Here is a 19,817-nt window from a genome sequence, read left to right as displayed (position 1 = left end):
ATTGTGTCCAGCGATACATTTCATTACAGTTTGTCTCACTTTACGTGTGACATGCCACAGCTAATAAAACCCCCCAGAATAGACTTCCTCGATGTCCCAGCTTAGTTGAACCTCTAAGTTTTGTGATAGGTATTACCCTGCAAAGCTTTAGTCATCCTCACACTCAAACACCATCTGAAAGTCTGTTAAACAAACACCAAGGAGCTCCTGTTCATGCTCCTTCTCAGTCCTGCAAAGAAAATGTAGAAAACACTTCGCTGAGTTAGGATACATTTTATTTTTTTCAATTAACAGGGATATAATTAGCATGTCAAACCATCTCTCCAGTGTACACCATGATGAGAAGTGAAAGGGATGTGGCTTTGACCTGTGACCTCTGCAGCAGAAAAAAGTTTCCTTCAGTACCAGAGCTCAAAATGACAGGAACATATCTTCAGAGCGGTCATTTTTTTCTGAACTTAAAAACAGAAGCAGAAATGTTTGTGTCCTTATTTCAAACACAACCTCTCTTGTCCCTGTTTTACATGACCAGCTCTCTCTTCCAGTGTGTGGGATATTAAATCATTACCATGCACAATCAGGTTGCTCCCAGTTTGCTCGTTGATCATCATTTCTAAACAAAACGTCTCTATAATAAAGACGATATAACAGCAGATAATAAAATAGACTCGGGGATTCAAAGCGTCTCTGGCTGCTGTTATCAGTCGGGCTTTAGTTTTCAACAACAATTAAATGTGCAGTCCGACAGTAATGTGACTTGTGGTGTTTGAACCTCGTGTGGTTCAGGGGCAGCTGGCGGTCACACTGGATGCTCATCTATTAGAAGGCAATCAAGTATGTGAACTGGTGTGTGTGTGTGTGTGTCTGTGCAGATAATAACAATGACGACAATAGATAGTCACAGCAGCCAGCCAGATTGTTTGCTGAAGGTCGTTTAGCCCTTGTTCTTTCTAGATTGTTCATTAAGTAGGGGTGTGTGTGTGCGTGCGTGCGTGCGTGCGTGCGTGCGTGCGTGCGTGCGTGCGTGCGTGCGTGCGTGCGTGCGTGCGTGCGTGCGTGCGTGCGTGCGTGCGTGCGTGTGAAACAGCAATGACAGTGGATTGCAGAGATGAGTGGCCGCTGGCATCATGTTTCCTAACAGCCAGCGGACGACCCCGGTCCTATAAATGTCAACATGGTTTTGTTTTCTGCAAACAATGTGAAACTGTGCACTGTCCTCCATGGAAGCGGGGCGGAGCCATAATCTGCTTTAAGCCCTCTGTCTCTCTGTCCTCTATGAACTGTGTGTGTGCGTGTGTGTGTGTGTCTGTGTGTCTATTTCTTTCTCATCCTGTATCTTTGTCTAATTCAAACTTAAAATCCATCTTCTCTCTTTTATTCTTTTGTCTCAGGTTGCTGTCAGCGGTGTTGCGGACGTCAGAGGTCGAGTCCCGAGCGACAAGAGCGAGCCTGACGGAGCTGCTGAGCCCGCAGATGGGGAAGGACATCATGTGGTTCCTCCGGCGCTGGGCGAAGACGTACCTGTTGATGGACGAGAAGCTCTACGAACAGGTACCAGACTCTCTTCTCGTGTTCCCTCCTCAGCTGAGCACACATGTTCCTCCTTCAGCGGTCTCACCCTTCCTCCTGTCTCTCCGCAGATTAGCATCCCGTTCAGCACGGCGTTCAGCGCGGACACTGAGGGGGCCCAGTGGATTGTGGGATATCTTCTGGAGAAGGTGATCAACAACCTGTCCGTGTGGAGCTCGGAGGCTGAGCTGGCGAACGACACGGTGGAGCTGCTGGTGACGCTGGTGGAGAGGAGGGAGAGGTGAGGACAGCAGTGCATCAATCCACTGAGACAATAAGAATAGTCAACCATTGTGATAATCAGCTGTTTTTGTATCCAGCTTTAAGGAGTTCCAGCAGCTCAAATGTTTTTATTTTCTCTTTTTATATTGTATGTAAGTTAGAGAATGAGGTAACTGATGGGCTGTTTTCACATTTATCCAACATTTTATAGACTTTATATTAAAGCATGAGTATGAAAGTAGTACTTGCCAGCTTGCCAAAAACTTTATTTACAGTTCAGACCTTTATCGTTCCTGGAATTTGATTTACAGCAGTGGACAAAAACACAAGAAATAAAAAGACAGGACATTGCAACAAAACCTGATGAAATACAACAAAGAAAAAGAATAATGGTTAAAAATTCCACTGGAATGGTAGCAATATAAAATAAGTGCTCTAGTTCTGCTTGAAAGTGCAGTCAAGGTTTAAAGAAAATGTATGTATAAATATAGGGAAGCACAGGTGCATTAACAATGTTTGCATATCAGATTTAACAATACCTTCATTAGAAAACAGAAAGCAGCGATGTGAACACAGGCCGCCGCCTACAACACATTTAACATTAAACCCGATTAAACGTGTAATAGCACTGATTTGAAAATAAGAGTGCGCGTGAGCAGCATTGGACGGGGAAAACCAGGCCAACCTCTGCCCCGAGCAGAGAGCGAGGACAAGACGAGTGATGAGCGATATCTTTAGGATCATTTTTGGAAAAGGATGAACAACAGGGACTCTGACAGCCAATCACAGCCACTTTATGTAATCTAATTTATGGCACTTAGGAAACTTTATAACTTTCCTTCTCTAATCACTCAGTCTTGGCTATTGTTTTCTACAACTAATTAAATGCTTATGTAAGTTCGTTTTAGGCTGCACATCACACATGGTAACAGAGGGGTTACGGGGGCACATAAGTTTCCGCGCAGCCAGCGGGGGAACACAGCGCTTTGCACCCGCCGTTCCTTGCACTCGCGTGTGCTTCTGCAATGGGAATTCACAGACTGGGACAAGATGAACGTCTTAAGGCATCATGTAGGCGGAGCTTCGTTGCGGGTGTGAATGAAAAGAGCTATTTTCTGATTCTGTGTGTAACTTGAAGCGACATTTCATTAAAAAAAAAAATTTCTAAGCTGCCTTCACTTGAGCATTAAGGGCACAGTTTGTCTAACTGTGTACAGAACTGGATCATTGATCAGTGTGGATACCCACATTGTCTTTTTTAGTAAGAACATGTCTTATAACTCTGAAACTTTAGGTTTCATTTACTAAACTAAACAATCCTCATAGTTGTTTTTTCATTTGTTAAAATACTCAGAATGTTTTAAGAAGCATATTTTCTTTGAGTAAAAATTAAACCAGGACAACAGCAGCATGCAATCTGTTATCCCTGTGTTCACTTGTTCCCCTTTGGTTCTTTAAGTGCAGATGTTTTTGCACATTGCTGGAGGTAAAAATCAGACAGCCTGACAGCTTCTTAACAGCTGCTCTGCCTTCTTGTTTTGTGTCTAGGGCGAACATTGTGGTTCAGTGTGAGAGCTGGTGGAGCCTGGCGAAGCAGTTTGCCAGCCGCAGCCCGCCCCTCCACCTGCTGTCCAGCCCGGTGCAGAGGACTCTGATGAAAGCTCTGGTCCTCGGGGGCTTCGCACACATGGACGCCGACACCAAACAGCAATACTGGGCTGAGGTAATGTGTACTAGTAGTATGTTTTTACTCAGCCAGAATTAACTATTTCTACCAACTAAAAAAAACACAAAGAAGTTAAATATGATTTACAATTTATACATTGAGGGAATTTAAATATTTTGAACTAGAAATAAGACAAATACAGTTGAGGTTTTGTGCAGATTTCTTGATGAATAAAATACAAAAGAAGGAGAAAATAAATCAACAACAATTAATGATAATCAATTTCTCATTTGTTTGTAAGTCTTCAACCAAGAAAAAGAAGCCACTCTATCTCTCGTGTGAGCTTTGGTCCAGTCACCAAAGTATTTAAATTAGTAATTCATACAGAAGTAGGTGTTTGTTGCCTCTTCCTACACAGATGTGTTTTTGTACATGTATATTATTTTAGACATGGACTAAACACTTCATTTACCTATCATGAAAAACAAGCTGTAATGCATTCACTACTAGTTCTACAAACTGTTGCTCTCTCTCTCTCTCTCTCTCTCTCTCTCCCTCTCTCCCTTCCTCTTATGGTGAGAATATCTACAGCAGACAGTTGTGCCTTATGAATAAAGTGTTGTGCTTTAGTGAGTTATGTCTGATGTCTACAGACTCCAGGCAGATCTACAGACGAATTATAGATGTAGCCGATAATATTCCCCCGTCGAGTCTTCCTCCCGTGTGTATAACATGATCCTTTTAGTGATCCTGCAGGCCTGTCTCTTAATAAGCTGACAGTAGTAAGTCAACGGGGGTGCAAAGCCACAATGACTCCAGAGTAATTATTGGGGGTGGGGGGGCTACAAGTGAGACGGCAGCTGTTTGCTCCTGCAGCTGCTTTGGATCTCTCTGTGGGAGGAGGAAGAGGAGAGAGGGAGCCAACGACTGATCAAACACTCCTTTGTTACATCTCCACATTCGTCCTCTTCCCTTACATGCACCGAGAAATCGGATTTGTCCCGTCCAGTCAGATGGATGGATTTGGTTTGATGTGTATGTCATAACTGAGTTCAGAGATCCCAGTTTGACGAGGCAACAGTCAGGAGGTACCGTCTGTCTGCAGAGGAGCGCCACTCCCACTGAACATTGAGAAGAAATAAGTTGATAATAATAACTTCATTTATAAAGCGCCTTTCACTGAAAATCACAAGCAAGGCAGGCAACCAAAAAAAAACAACAACACAGCACATGTTGCAGCTAATCCTCTTCCTCTTGCTGATGTTATTTATCGCTCTGCCTCTACATGATGTGACCATAACCGCCCTCAATCTACTTCACCCCTGATTCAATCAAACCCCTTTTTTTTTTTCTCTGCTAGGTGCTCCACCCGCTCCAGCAGCGTTTCCTCAACCTCATCAACCAGGAGAACTTCGCTCAGATCAGCCAGCAGGAAGCCGTCAAACGGGAAATCGTCGCCACGTTAGAGGCGCTGTGCGGCATCGCTGAGGCGACGCAGATCGACAACGTGGCCTCGCTCTTCTCCTTTCTGATGGACTTTCTGTCCAGCTGCATCGGCCTCATGGAGGTAAAATTGGAGAGAGTTGTGGGGGTGACAGGAAAGCGGTTAAAGGTTGTTGATGCTGTGAAGCTTATAGGTCTGTAAAGCAAACGAGGATAAAGATAAAACGACACCGATTTGATTTGAAAACCAAGTGAACAAATCTGTCTGTACAGTTCAAAAGAGTCTCCACTTTTTTTTTTTATTATGCAGGTGAAAAGTTTATCTCTGTGAGTGTGATCCTTGAATCCTTGAAGGTCAGGATGAAAATAATTTCATCACTATGTCTTTTTTGTCTCTCAGGTCTACAGCAACACGCCCGAGACAATCAACCTCATCATTGAGGTTTTTGTGGAAGTCGCACACAAGCAGATCTGTTACCTGGGAGAGGTGAGTGACACGTGTTACAATACAGAAATGTAGTTAAAGAAGAGAGAAGAAAATGCTTAGGAATGGTAAAAAAAAAAAAAAAAGAAGAAGCTGCCATACTTAGAAATTACTATTTCGACGTTTTTGTTTTCTGTTCATGATTCAGTGTTTTTGTCAGCAAAGATTACACATTGATTACACAGTTTGTTCCACAAGTGAACTCCCTGATATTTAATCGAGAGATGTTTTATACAGCGGCAGGTTAAATATTTCTATATAATATACATTTATGTATTGCCTCCGAGGCTCCACCGTTTTCTCTTTTATGGCCCTTATAACAATCATAGATCTGTCAAGAATACATCACAGCATTTTCGCTCTAATAAAAGCAAGAGCTCCAAACTATTCTGGTCTTCAGGTCTGCGTTGCTCTTCTGAGATCTTACAGGTCCCTGATGTCTCCTCTCTCTTCCTCCAGGTGAAGTCCATGAAGCTGTACGAGGCGTGTCTGACGCTGCTGCAGGTTTACTCCAAAAACAATCAGAGCAGAAAGAGGAGCGACTCCGCAGCCGAGGAGGACCAGTACCAGGACCTGCTGCTCATCATGGAGCTGCTCACAAACCTGCTCTCCAAGGAGTTCATCGACTTCAGCGACACTGGTGAGCTCGCTGGATGTTTTCCGATGTTAAATTAGAGTAGAGTCCGAGTGGAAGATAGCGCCCTTACTCGTGTTCATGTTGTGTTGTATAGACGAGGTGTTTCGAAACCAGGACCAGGGAACGCCGGCGTCTAGTCGGACGGTATCAGCAGCAGATGTGGTTCTGTACGGTGTCAACATCGTTCTTCCTCTCATGTCTCAGGACCTGCTCAAGGTAAGACTACACAACACAGACATTTGATATCTAATCTGAAGCCAGACGTCTCCCTTCTGCTTCCTTATCAAACTGGATTTGTTACGATGAGGTGTAAGCCCTCTGTGAGTTCATTCTCTGGATCTTGTTCTTGTTTTTTCTTGTAGTTTCCATCTCTGTGTAACCAGTACTACAAGCTCATCACCTTCATCTGTGAGATCTTTCCAGAAAAAATCCCACAGCTGCCTGAAGACCTCTTCAAAAGCCTCATGTTCTCTCTGGAGCTGGGAATGACCTCGTATCCTTAGGATGCCTGTGTGTGTGTGTGTGTGTGTGTGTGTGTGTGTGTGTGTCTGCAGGAGTTTATTGTGTCTGTGCAGATTCAACGAGGCCAGTTTCTGTTCTTCTTTAGAAGCTTTGAGTACAAAAAGAAGCTTATTGCCCCAAAGTAAGGGCTTGTTGGTATTTGTCCCACAACTAACATATCAGCACAATCCATCCATCCATCCTTTATCTTTACCAAGGGGGGCTGGAGCCGATCCCAGCTGTCCATATCGGCACTAGTGTGTGACAAAAACAATAAAAAACATAAAACTCAACCCAATCCTAGCATCCTCTTTTAAAGTCACCATGTTCAATCAAGTTCTCAGATTATTTCTGGGATGATTTAACGCCGTAAAAATTAACTATCCTGCACTAAGTCGCAGGTGCTTGAACCAAAACCTGTTCAGTGGTTAGACATTTTTAAAGGTTGAATAACTAAATGTTCCTGCAGCACAGAATAGTATTCTCTATGGATGATATTTTACTAGATTTCTTGTCACTTGTTTTCAGATTTCTTCTTGCATTTTACACAGATCATGCCTCTGCAGCTGCTATGTTTCCTGCTGCCGCTGCCTAAGAGCCCCTCGACAGAGTTCAAGCTTACTGTTATGAAGTGTTTGTTTGCCCTTAACGTGTGTGTTCAGGATGAGTTCAGAGATCAGCCAGCTGTGTCTGGAGGCGTTGTCTCCTCTGGCCGAGCAGTGCGCTAAAAACCAGGAGAAGGACACGCCTCTCTTCATCGCCACTCGTCACTTCCTCAAGGTACAAACACACACTTTTCATCGTGCTTGGCAAACCAGTAACTGTCTGAAGCTTCTATTTACTGTTCAGACTTTAGAGTGTCATCCCATTAAGGTCAGGTGGATAATTAGCCTGTTTTTCAGAATATGGACCTGTTTGTTTTTTATAGAAACTGTTTATTAATGCCCACCCCCCCCCCCCCCCCCCCCCCCCCCCCCGCCCCTGTCTCCAGCTGGTGTTCGACATGCTGGTCCTGCAGAAACACAACACTGAGATGACGGTGGCAGCAGGAGAAGCTCTCTACACACTTGTATGCCTGCATCAGGTAAGAACATAAAACACAAATCGGTCATATCCAATGAGAAAACCCTCGAATGAAAAAATCCGATTATTATCTCTTAACAAGATCTGACAGTTAAGATATCTACTCACAGGACACCAGATGTGTGTAGCGGACATCTGCCGTCTTTCTTTACTGTTCTTTTGCTTTAATTTCAAATGCTGCCTAACTAATACGACCAAAAATACGATCACAAAAGACGAAGTTGGCCTTCACTTAAGCCTAAACCACCATGCCTAGATTTGTTTCTCATTTGATTTTAAACTAATGAATAAAGGGGATAATTGTGAGTATAGATAAGTAACATTAAGCTGCTCTGTAAAAGCAACAGGAGGCACTATTTTTTTTTTTTTTAAAGACTCCAAACGCCCCCTAGTGGTCTGTCTATGTCATAGCATGTAACATGTGCAGAATGGTGCAGAGTAAAATGCACATGGTTAAAAAAGTATGAGAAGAGAAGTAAAATATGAAACACAGATTTAATGAGAATGTTCTTTATGATGGAAATGTTACTGAAAATATCTGAGTGTATGCTCGTACTCTTCAGTGTGGGACGGGAACCATCAAGTCATCACGGATTAAAAATATGAAATACTAAATCTAACTCTGTGTGCTGCAGTCACATTTTGTTTTATTTTTTTCCATAGTGTATAAAACAAAAAAAACCTTTTAGTCTTTCTCTGTCATGTAAACTCATTGAAAGATTCATAAATCGTGGTGCAGATGGCCTAGCGGTTAGGTCACACCACATGTACGGAGGCCTCCAAGCGTGCGGCTTGGGTTTGAATCTGACCTGAGAAAAATCCTCTTTTTTTTTTTGTTTATCAATGAATTTTGACATCAAAAGAAGCCATGCAGGACGAACTGTAAATCTTCAAATGAAAGCCGAGCCCAATTTAAGGCCACAAGTTTAGAGCCTGCTGTAGCTGCACATTTTGCAAAATAGAGGCCGGTCTCAATTAGAGACCCCTAAGCATTTACTTTAGAAATTGTTTGCAGATTAAGGAGAAAAAACTGCAAGACACAGTAAAAATAATTATTGGTCAGTGCCCCCTAGTGGACAATTGGTGTCATTTCAACAGCTGTGATAAACATGTAGATGGTTTTGGTTCTGTTACGACCTCTGACCCTGAGTTGGTGGTCTTACGTTTGTTTTCCCCCCCTGTCCCATCAGGCGGAGTACTCTGAGCTGGTGGAGACTCTGCTCTCGTCACAGAGAGACGCTGTCATCTACCAGCGGCTGGCCGATGCCTTCAACAAGCTGACGGCAAGCAGCACGCCGCCCACCATGGACCGCAAGCAGAAGGTCGCCTTCCTCAAGAGCCTCGAGGAGTTTGTGGCCAATGTGGGCGGCCTGCTCTGCGTGAAATAACCACTGGAAACCGACGCCGCCTCAAATCATCGTTTTGAAACGCAACCAATCAAAGACGACCCCCGCTTCAGCCCCCGAGAACTCTCGGTAGAAGAAGATTGGGCTGGAAGCCTCGGAGGAACTCTTCGTCTATCTGCCTGCGCTGCGGGGGAATCATCTCATGCCTGAATGTTTTATCCTCCTCGGGTTTCTGTTTTTGTTTTTGCCCACCTGTTGGCCCGGCCCTCCAGCATGATTGACAGACTTAAAGATGATGATGATGATGATGTGGTTACCATGGCAATTGAACTGCATAGCAGACTGGATGACTGAATCAATGAAGCACTGACCATCATGACGAGTAAAGGGGCGGAGCAGCAGCTGATGTGTGGCAATGTTTCCTCCACACACACACCCACCCCTCTTTGCTGCTGCCCGGTTTACCTGGAGGCTGCCAGAGCGCGCGCACACACACACACACACACACACACACACACACACACACACACACACACACACACACACACACACACACACACACACACACACACACACACATACAGAGTGATGTGAGGTTAAACAGGATTTTTTTTTTTTTTTTAAATCAAAGGAAGTGTGAGAGTTTGAAGGTTTTAGAGTGGCGATTTGTTTCCTGAATTGAACACACACATTTCATTTTAACAGTTTCCACTCTCACACACACAAACACACACACACTGACACACACACATTCGCCCCAAATCCTTCCCAGAGTGCCTTTGTTTTGTTGATTGTTCAGTGTGTGTGTATGTGAAACATGCCATACATTAACTGACAACACACAACGACTGTGCCTGTTCTACGCCAAGAATAAAGTGCATACACACAAACACATTACATTAAAATGCACACACACACACACACACACACACACACACACACACACACACACACACACACACACACACACACACACACACACACTAAATTAAAATGCACACACACACACACACACATTAAATTAAAATGCAGACACACAAGAAACTTCTGGCTGTCTTTGGGGGTTGCTGATCCGCACAGTGCAGGAGGGCGATGATGACAGAAAACCAAAATCAGATTGTGTTTCATTAAAAGGATGTACATATATATAAATATAAAGTTTTCAAATCAGAAGCCAAGAGAAATGAATGTTCATAGAAACAGAAGCAACACAACAGAAATGTTTTTATATGCCTGTAGACAGCAGGAAGAGTTTAATGAGTTCACCATTGAATTAATTCAGATAAAGAGGGAGCAACTTTCTCTGTGTTGACTTTTTCTTTTTCTTGCGGTTTGATATTTTTGTTCTTTTTTTGGATTGTAGTATTATGTTGCCCCCCCCCCCAGGAGAATCGGGCCTCCTGAAGTTTAGCAGATTAATTTCAGTAGTATTTTTCTACAGCAGCACCTCCACCGTTTCTCTTTTCAACACACACTGGATTGAAGCAGAGACTGTCGGACAGCAATAACGAACCAAATAAAAAAGGAGCAGAGCCACTCGTAGAAGCGTTCTTCTGTTGGAGACAGATCCACATTCACAGCACTATCCTGGTCATTGTAGAAAGGCTGTTTTGTTAATGAAGTGTAAAAGTGTACATAAAGTTATTGTATAAAAAGTTCTGGCCTCAGAGTTTTCTTTTGTCCTGTTTGCTGAAATCTACTTTAGTAATGAATACAGGTTTTGGTTTTATCAGAGAACGTCAGACTTAATGAGGCATGAGTGAGACTTTCTGTTTACATTTAAGTCACCTAAGAAAACTAACTTAAAGTAAAATGAAAACAAGGCTTTACCAAAAAAATATGATTAACTGAACTTCTATTTTTTGTTTTAAAAAAATAAACAAAAAATACTAATACAATAAAGGGTCCTTAGTTTTCATATTTGACACAAACTAATTCAAACTAAATTGAAAACAAAAAGTCAAAATGAAATCCACTGAGAGTCCTCTGCACTGACAGTCGGTGTCTGTGGACAGCAAAGATGACCAACGCAGCTGCATTTGTATTTTCCATGTGGGCATTCACAAGTCGTGGAGAGAATCCCCTCTGCACCTGTAGAGACCTGCGTATCCGTGGATTTCATGTTAATAACTGCCAGTTTAGTTCATTTTAATAAACATATTTCATGGAAATGTGCGTCTAAGTGATTGGATTTTTTAAAAATACATTTAAAGATCTTAATTCTACATACAGTGGTGATTCTAGAGCCTGTTGGAGCCCTCGGCAACTATCAATTGGTGGGCCCTCTAACCAACAATCAGCAGGCCAATGAGAAAGAGTGCTGTCAGATGGGGCCCCCCTTTAGGGAGGTTTCCCACCGCCATTGCAAAATGTGCACATTGTAGGCCGCTGCTTTGGGGCCCCCTGCTGGTCTGGGGCTCCAATCTAATCATTTTAGATCAGATGATGTTCATGTTTAATCTTGACCTGAAAAGTAACTAGTAACTAAGACTGCCAGCTAAATGTAGTGAAGGAAAAAAGTATAATATTTGCCTCAAACATGCAGCGGAGTAGAAGTAGAAATACTCGAAGTACAAATACCACAAAATTGTACTTAGTTACAGTCCACCACTGCTAACACTGATGTGAATGAATCCATTACACTCCTCCCTATCTTGATAGACCCCTGTCCCTCATGTTGGCCCTGACAGCACCAGTAAGGAGACCAGCATGTAGGCTCCACATGAGGTCCTCCCCCCTTTCTACACTTTTCTGTTCGTCTTTGAGAAATGATGCGATGCTAGATACGGGCAAGTTAAGGGGGAAATTATTTTGTAGTGGTATATATCAATATATATATATATATCGATATCAAATAACCACTTACAAGCAATTTCTTTACTCTCTCTGTAATGACGTCATCAACGCGCGACTACTCACATGTTCACAACACAACAGCAGCAGCAGTGAAGTGCACACCGAGCCCTGGTCAGGTATGTCAACCTTTCCTCTCTTGTCGTTTATTGTATTTAATTCATTGGAGATTTATGCTCATATGTGTGTGTGTGTGTGTGTGTGTGTGTGTTTTCTACATAGTTGTTTGTAGTGAAAGCAGAACAGTCAAAGTGAGTTACTAATACAAACTAAAACAAAGTCTCTGTTTGGGAACAATGTTGTTTTATTTAAACAGGAATGTAAAAATGACACGTTTTACAAACAGGAGTGTATCGTAGGAATCTTTCAAAACACATGATTGATTAATAAATATGATGAACATTTGTGTTGGATCATCAGGTCGGACGAATCAACATTGGTGATTTCTGTCTTGACTTATTTCTGTTTTCTATTTATTTTTTCCTTATACATAAGAAAACACATAAATAATAGATCAATAACAAGGGAAACAGTACAAGCTCTACATAATGATTTGGAGGTTAAAAAAATAGGAACAGTGAAATATATAATCATAAATAAATATGTCATATAATGATTATGAGGGTGCAATGATTAACTAATAGGCTACAAATGTTTGGATGTATCTTGTATGAATTTAAGATGACTGTCAATTGTTTCAACAACGACTTCCTCGGGATCTGATGGAGAACAGAGAAAAAGTATTCCTGAAAATTGCTGCATTAAGATTATTCTGACGGATCTGGGAATTGAACTGGAGAAAACATTTTGAGACTGAGAGTAAGGTGTTTATGGATTGGGAAAGAGAAAAGAAACACACATACTTGAAGCTGGTTTGTTTCAAAGATGTGGAGAAGTCTTTCTTTCCCAGCCCGCCCCATCACTCCTCCATCGGGGGCTCTCGCTGGGGCTGCGGAGGGTCAATGCGATGGGGGGGCTTCTTGCCTAACTCTCCGAGGTCCCTGTGACCCCCTCTTCTCGACTCTGAACAATACCATAAACCAGATTTATGTTTGTATGTACGTCTATATAGGTGCACATTGTTCTTCTTCTTATTATTAATTATTATTATTATATTATTATTATCTCCCTGTTCTCTTCTTCTTTTCCTCCATCTTTTTATGATGGCCACATTAACACCAAACATTTTATTTTGTTAAAATTTAAAATGTTCTTCTTTCCTTTAATGTTGACACATATACATCTTTTTTCTTTCCTCCCCTCTTTTCTCTTCCTTTCAATTACCTTCAATTTTGTTGCTATTTATTTTCCTTCTACTTCCCACTCAGCCACTCACTTTAATGTATTTTATTTATTTATTTTATTTATTTTTCTTGCTACTTCCCATTCAGCCACTCACTTTAATGTATTTTATTTATTTATTTTATTTATTTTTCTTACTACTTCCCATTCAGCCACTCACTTTAATGTATTTTATTTATTTATTTTATTTATTTTTCTTGCTACTTCCCATTCAGCCACTCACTTTAATGTATTTTATTTATTTATTTTATTTATTTTTCTTGCTACTTCCCACTCAGTCACTCACTTTAATGTATTACACTGCCACACACACACATTCACACGTCTCTTATACACTACTTCAACTTACTACTTGACTTTTATTATATCTACTTGAATTGTATTTGTCTTTGCTAATGTTTGCGTGTTTTGATTTTGTTTTGTTTATTTCTGTTTATTTCTGTTTTTGTTTATTTGCCGTCGCTTTAATCGTCATGTTTATATGCACATTTTTGTTTTGTACTTGTTCACCTTATCACAATGGGAAAAAAAAGAAACACTGCTAGAAAAAAAAAAGATGTGGAGAAGTCGTAGATGTTGTAAAAAAACAAGTAGAACTGCTAAACCTGTTTGACAATGTTTCTAAAACTTTTACCGCAAGATCATGATGTTTGCACTTTTAATATGCGTCTACAGGTCTCATAAATCTATGTTTTTATTTCTACCCAGCTGTATAAAACCTCAATAACATTGTTTTTCTTTTGCTTTAGGTTTTCCTCCTGAAATAAATAATCTGCTCAAAAGCAGCTGCTCTCCTGTCAGCGTCCTCTGCTCCGTCAGCCATGAGTGACAGCGATGATGATGATGATGTCCCTGCTCTGTCCGCTCACACTCTGGCTGCCCTGCAGGAGTTTTACAACGAGACCACAGCTCAGGATGAGAGCTCGACACCGGGAGACCAGTTCGCTGTGGGAGCAGTGGAGGAGGACTGGGTGAGTTTACTGGGTTTTGATAACGACATGAGACAGACACACAGCACACTGTCGGCTTTAACTCACAAAACTTCACAGCATCACTGATATCTTTGTGCATCCGCCTTTCCACCAGCGGATGAGTCAGTTCTGGTACAGTGATGAGACAGCGACTCAGTTAGCCGAGGAGGTCGTACGTGAAGCCGGAGAGGGAGGCAGGTAAAAACACACACACACACACACACACAGTCACACACAGTCACACACAGAAAGACCCGATCGAACCCTCTTTTGAGAGCCCCCTGAAGCTTCATCTTCAGCATGCCATCTTTTTACCCTCAGGATCGCGTGCGTGAGCGCCCCCAGTGCGTACCAGAAGTTGAAGCAGGGCGTGGTGGACGGAGCGGACCGCGTGTCCGCCGTCGTGTTGGAGTACGACCGCCGCTTCGCCGCCTACGGAGACGACTTCATCTTCTACGACTACAACGAGCCGCTGTCTCTCCCAGCCCACGTGGCCCCTCAGAGCTTCGACATCGTCCTCGCCGACCCGCCGTACCTGTCCGAGGAGTGTCTGAGCAAAGTGGCCAAAACCATCCAATACCTGAGCAAAGGCAAAGTGCTGCTGTGCACGGGTGAGAGGGGGAGGAGGAGGGGGAGGGGCTGCTGATGATATTTACAGTCTATGGATATGATGATATAGTAAGGCCACTTTGTATTTTACATCAGTATATATCGTACATATCGGTCCTTTAAATGGTAAAATACGAATACTTTCTGTATATTTGATCCGTCTCTGTTCTGCAGGAGCGATCATGGAGAAATGTGCCAAGCAGCTCCTGGATGTCAGAATGTGCAGCTTCCTCCCCAAACACAACAGAAACTTGTCCAACGAGTTCCGCTGTTTCGTCAACTATCCGTCTCGCCTGCTGTCCTGCCGAGGAGCGTCAACCTCCGACTGACCAGAACCCGAGAGCCTGATGGAGTGAGGACGTGACAAAACGTGACTCCCTGATGATGTCATGGTGATGTCATCAGGTGTAAGTTTGGAGACTACGGAGTTTAACATTTATCTGCTTCCTTTAAGACTTCTGGCTGGAAGACGTCGGCTTGAACCAGAAACAAGAACTGACAAAAAAAAAAAAGACTCATGGAGTTGCATTATGGGAAATGTAGGATCCAGTGTGTTTGAGGCAATACCCATGCAACTCTGGCCTTATGTGGTGTTATGTGGTGTTATGTATAAGCTCTCTAACAAATCAGTCTTTTTTAGGAGTGCACCAACTTTAAGTGGCACTCAGGGAGTTTAATTTTCCCCTTTCATTGAGTAAAGTTTTTTCAGTTTTTCTGTTGGGTTGATCTTGTTCGATCTCAAACCCCGTATTTGCTGAAATTAAAACCCTGGTGGAGCAGTTCAAGACGTTTTTATAATTAGTCTACCAGCATACATTTTAGAGACGTGTATACCTCACCTTTGACCCAAATATTAAAATGATAGCCTCACAATCCAGATGTCTAAACGTACAACAGAGAGAACAGAAGAAAGTTTACACTTTAGTTTTACACTTTACACAAGGCACAAAATGAGAACTTTATTGTGAGTCTTGAAAACAGATGCACAGCTCCTCTAGTGGCAGACCACACCAGGGACCGGTTTGACTTTTTTTGCACGTTTTATTGATTCCTGATCAGACAGGACAGAAAAAAAAACCCATCAGTTCTGAGTTCAATGACGCAGATGAAAAGGAGCCAGATGAATGGGAGTCAGAACCTAGGGGTGCTGGTTCAGCTCAGATGATAGAGAAGGGGTCCCATGTAATGGGGCTGGAGTCCTCGTCGATGAACTGGTCGCAGGTTCAATATTTCCTGTCTCTATACCTGTCCTGTCAAATAAAGGCCAGAACGCCAAAAAAAAAGAACTTTTGTAGCTGGAGTGTTTATTGTATCCCTCTACATGATGTGATAATTACACCTTTTGAGAAACCTCCTGCATCCTGAAAATACAAAATGAGACTTATAATACACAAGTGATGCATTTCTTTGCTTGGAGAGGTGAGCATGCACTGCGCTGATCTCGTAAATCTCCCCCACATTTGTTCTTTAGACTGTTTTTTATTCTTTGCTGAGTTTTGACAGGTACAAACTTTATCAACAACTACATTAAGATGAGAAGTTGTCTTTAAAAAAATGTCACTGAAGACAAAACTAACAGGGAAAGTTGATCTTTCTGTCAGTAGGTGGCAGTGTTGATCATTTTTATGATTACGGATTATTATTCCACTTGTCTGTTTGCTTTAAATTTCAAAAGGGTATGTTTGTCCGCCAAATGACATAAGCATTTATGGAATGTACTCCTAGTGTTATTGTCCACACAGATGGCTGAGGTTGAATTTATTTAATATCAGTTTGTCAAAAATAGGACAGGTTGTAAATCAGTCTGCTCTACTCTTAAGTTTGAATCCTTTAAAATCAACTGAAGTTAAGACATTCTTCTAAAGAGGAGGACAAATATCTGCTGGAACTCAGTACAGGTAGAGAAGGATCCAACTAATGTGCATCTGTTGAAGAATAATTTATCTGGAGCACCACCGTCGGCTTTGCTTCACACTTTCTTCCTCACAGAGACGAGGCGCCTTCGGCCCGTTTTGTTCTCCACTCTGTCCAGACTCTGGTTGCTCTTGTGTCCGTCCCTCTCCTTCTCCAGCAGCGGCACACAGGTGCACCCCACAGCGATGGAGACGTAGATCTCTGTGTACGAGTGTCTTCCTCCCAGACAGGAGCCCGTCCTCTTCAGGATGACGGAGGGAGCGTAGACCGGAGTGCTGCGGTACTGCTCGCTCTCCTCGCCGTACGGCCCCATCAGGCAGCCCTTACACAGACAGTACGCCTCGGGGATGTAACGGGGATACCGGGATGGGTCGTAGGAGAGCCTGGGAGTAAAAGAAAAAGAAGTCAACAGAATTTGACTCTGCAGAATTAGACTTCGGTTATTGAAGGTGGTCGCTGCCTTCTGTGCCATCATCACACACTTTCTGTTTTAACTCAACCCACCTTCAGTTTGCACGCCCTTAACTTTAGACAATGATTAATTAGGACTCTGAGATACATTTTGTCCTCTTTTTCTGCAGCCCACTATCTGTGATTTCAAAGTAGAGGCAGTAGGAGGAGCTCTTGATGAGAGCAGGGATGTGCTGCAGGTCAAACAGAAGAATTGAACTGATGTGAAAGAGAGATATGTTTGACTGAACCCTGCCTGCCTGATGTGGATCTGCTGGGCTACCAACAGCCAAAACAAACCCACTAAGAGGTTTTACCAACCCACCTTTGTTTGACAAAGATCCTGATTCTCCTTTGCAATAATTCCCTAATTGATAAGAATTGAGAAAGCAAACGTAATAAATATAAAATATTATAAATATCAGAGTATATGATATAGCAGAGGCTTTGAAATGTACCAGAAGCCACCGAGCCACCGGGTCATGAATCCGGGCCCCCTAGCTACCTCTTCCCACTGGCTGACTTCTCCAGCCATGTGTGTGGAAAACCCTGTATCATAAGTACATTTATAATCCTGGAAAATGTACTCTATTTTATTATTTTACATTACGCTACCATGTTCTTAGTGCATTTTGTCACATCACAACATATTATTGAGATTTCACTGAATTTGTGATAGAAAGTTAGTAACACTGAAAGTTCATAATTGCAATATAACTTCAAAGGTCAAAGGTCAAAGGTATGTTTATTGTCCCCACATGGGAATTCGTTTGCAGCTGGAAACATACATAATAATAATACATAATACATAATACATAGACAACACTAAGAAATAATCCCACTAACATTCCTTAACTGATAAAAACTGAAATCATAACTTCTAAAGCCTTAGTATGACCGTTATCTAAAATAAGCAAATGTGAATTTTCTGTAAATGTTTAAAGTAAAAACATACAATAAAAAACATGACACATAACATAATACAAAAATATTTTACTGTAGCTATTTAAGACTTCTTTGTAAAGACAAACATGCCTGGTACAACTTATTCCCACTTTGTGATAGGCAGAAGTCCAGATGTTGATGTTTTTCAGTGGCAGTCATAAGACATGTTAAACCCTGTAATCATAGATGAAAAGTTCTGGAGATATAAATGTTTTAAGAGAACATGTGTTACACTTTTGCATTAAATGTAAGAGTATTGTAAAAGGAATTAAAATATCTGGCAAATGTAAAGGCCTGAGATTCCAAATTCCACCTGCGCTCACCTGTAGGCCCAGGGGGAGATGCTGAGCAGGTTGACCGGGAGGCGGGTCTTGCTGTTGTTTGGGGACCGCGCGGTGGTCGGGCACGTGAGGTTGAGTCTGTCCTGTGGCTCCAGCTGCAGCGCGTGGTGGAAAGCGCTCATCACTCCAATGGAGAGCCGGCCGAACATCTGCTCCAGGATCTCCTCCGGCAGGTCCAGGCAGGACCGGGTCCTGGTGGCCTTTTTGCGTATCCGCACAGCCCCGACAGGCCAGCCCAGCAGGAGCACGACCAGGTGCAGCAGCAGCAGCAGCATGACGCGGAGGCGACGTGGCTCCATCGCGCTTCTATGTACGGTGATGTGCCAGTAACGATATTCGCTCAAAACAACGCGCTACTTTCACGTCTTCAACGGAGATTATTATTGAGACAGTCCTTTACAATTAAAAGGCTACTCTCCTCTGTTAACATCCAGTGAAATGTTTGGGGCGTAGGAAAAGCAGAGGCAGGCGAACAGTCCACAGTCGTGGCTTTAAAACCGAATCACAGGCGCGCCGCCAACCAAGCTGCGGAAACATTTTGGCACAACACGTCCACAGCGTCGCCAGGAGCAATAATTGACTCAAAATCTGAAAATATTATCCAGTAGGGAGTTTAAAACAGCCGCCGAGTTCTGTTTAGGGCGAGAAAGTACAGAAAAATACAACCTTTCCTGTTGCTGTTCTCCAGCGACGTGTGCGTAAAATCCGCTGGAAATGTTTGTGCGTGCAGGAACGGCGTGATCCACCACTGAGAGCGGGTCTAAATCAAACTGAAGTACTGACAAATGAAGAGCGCGGTGTGCATGACAGCAGAGTGGGACGTCCAGACTATGTGCCTGCTGGATCCTGGCTGCACACCAGAGTCTACTTCACTAAAAGATAAACTGGAGCCAGCTTTGACAAACCTCTGAAGACTTCTCTGGTTTGAATGATAACTTTGAGGTCAAACCACCACAAACAGACGCAAATCATCGCTTTAAGTACATATTTGTGACTTCATTCCTTCCTCTTACTTGGTTATGTCATCAGGATTTATGCACCAGAGCTTTAGCTGTTATCATGCATATCAAAAGCCAGTTCAAAAGTAATTCAGTTTTCCTTCCAATAAATCTTCTCTTTTATCTGCTGCTTTGCCTCGAGAAACTTCATGTTCATAACTCAGATTGTCACTTTGTATACTCTCACATTGAAGGGAAAACATCCCACACATCCTCGGCATCACCAAATTATTAGAAAAAAAAACAAATTTCTTTCCCTGTGATCGTTTGTCGAGTGAGTTCTGCACATACATGAACACACTTGACAAAGGTTCGGGGGGGGACAGAAACGTGATTTCTTTTCCTAATAATTTGGTGAAGCCAAGCAGGAGAAGTGTGCAGGATTGCTTCTGTTAATTGTGATGGTTGTATATCCTACACACCTACTTCTTGAGATAGTTGTAAGTGCAAACCTCTTCTCCTTTAAAACTTGACTCTGAAGGT

At 42.5% G+C, this 19,817-nt stretch overlaps 3 protein-coding genes across 3 annotated transcripts in view; 2 read left to right on the top strand and 1 right to left on the bottom strand.

The window, feature by feature from the left end:
- The window catches only part of xpo4 (exportin 4), a 53,704-nt gene extending 43,778 nt beyond the window's left edge, over positions 1-9,926 (top strand). The window contains exons 14-24 of the mRNA XM_020632029.3: positions 1,392-1,551; positions 1,641-1,810; positions 3,340-3,514; positions 4,818-5,024; positions 5,301-5,387; positions 5,844-6,024; positions 6,116-6,237; positions 6,384-6,514; positions 7,185-7,302; positions 7,514-7,606; positions 8,796-9,926. Coding sequence (XP_020487685.2) covers positions 1,392-1,551; positions 1,641-1,810; positions 3,340-3,514; positions 4,818-5,024; positions 5,301-5,387; positions 5,844-6,024; positions 6,116-6,237; positions 6,384-6,514; positions 7,185-7,302; positions 7,514-7,606; positions 8,796-8,993 — 1,642 coding nt within the window. The 3' untranslated portion in view covers positions 8,994-9,926. The remainder of the gene's footprint in view (positions 1-1,391; positions 1,552-1,640; positions 1,811-3,339; positions 3,515-4,817; positions 5,025-5,300; positions 5,388-5,843; positions 6,025-6,115; positions 6,238-6,383; positions 6,515-7,184; positions 7,303-7,513; positions 7,607-8,795) is intronic.
- A 1,921-nt stretch (positions 9,927-11,847) lies between these two features.
- On the top strand, positions 11,848-15,972 carry eef1akmt1 (EEF1A lysine methyltransferase 1). Its single transcript, XM_020631928.2, has 5 exons — positions 11,848-11,923; positions 13,856-14,077; positions 14,193-14,275; positions 14,399-14,688; positions 14,861-15,972. The coding sequence occupies exons 2-5, from the start codon at positions 13,928-13,930 to the stop codon at positions 15,013-15,015; spliced, it is 678 nt and encodes a 225-aa protein (XP_020487584.1). The 5' UTR covers positions 11,848-11,923; positions 13,856-13,927; the 3' UTR covers positions 15,016-15,972.
- il17d (interleukin 17d) lies at positions 15,626-19,196 on the bottom strand. The gene is made up of 2 exons (XM_020631929.3): positions 18,319-19,196; positions 15,626-16,983 (listed from the first exon to the last, which is right to left on the bottom strand). The coding sequence occupies exons 1-2, from the start codon at positions 18,633-18,635 to the stop codon at positions 16,656-16,658; spliced, it is 645 nt and encodes a 214-aa protein (XP_020487585.1). The 5' UTR covers positions 18,636-19,196; the 3' UTR covers positions 15,626-16,655.
- Positions 19,197-19,817: the final 621 nt, after the last annotated feature.

The sequence above is a fragment of the Labrus bergylta genome, chromosome 13 (genome assembly GCF_963930695.1).
Source record: "Labrus bergylta chromosome 13, fLabBer1.1, whole genome shotgun sequence".
NCBI classification, from domain to species: domain Eukaryota; kingdom Metazoa; phylum Chordata; class Actinopteri; order Labriformes; family Labridae; genus Labrus; species Labrus bergylta.
The sequence above is the reverse complement of the archived record's forward strand: the minus strand, read 5'-3'. Positions and strand labels throughout refer to the sequence as shown.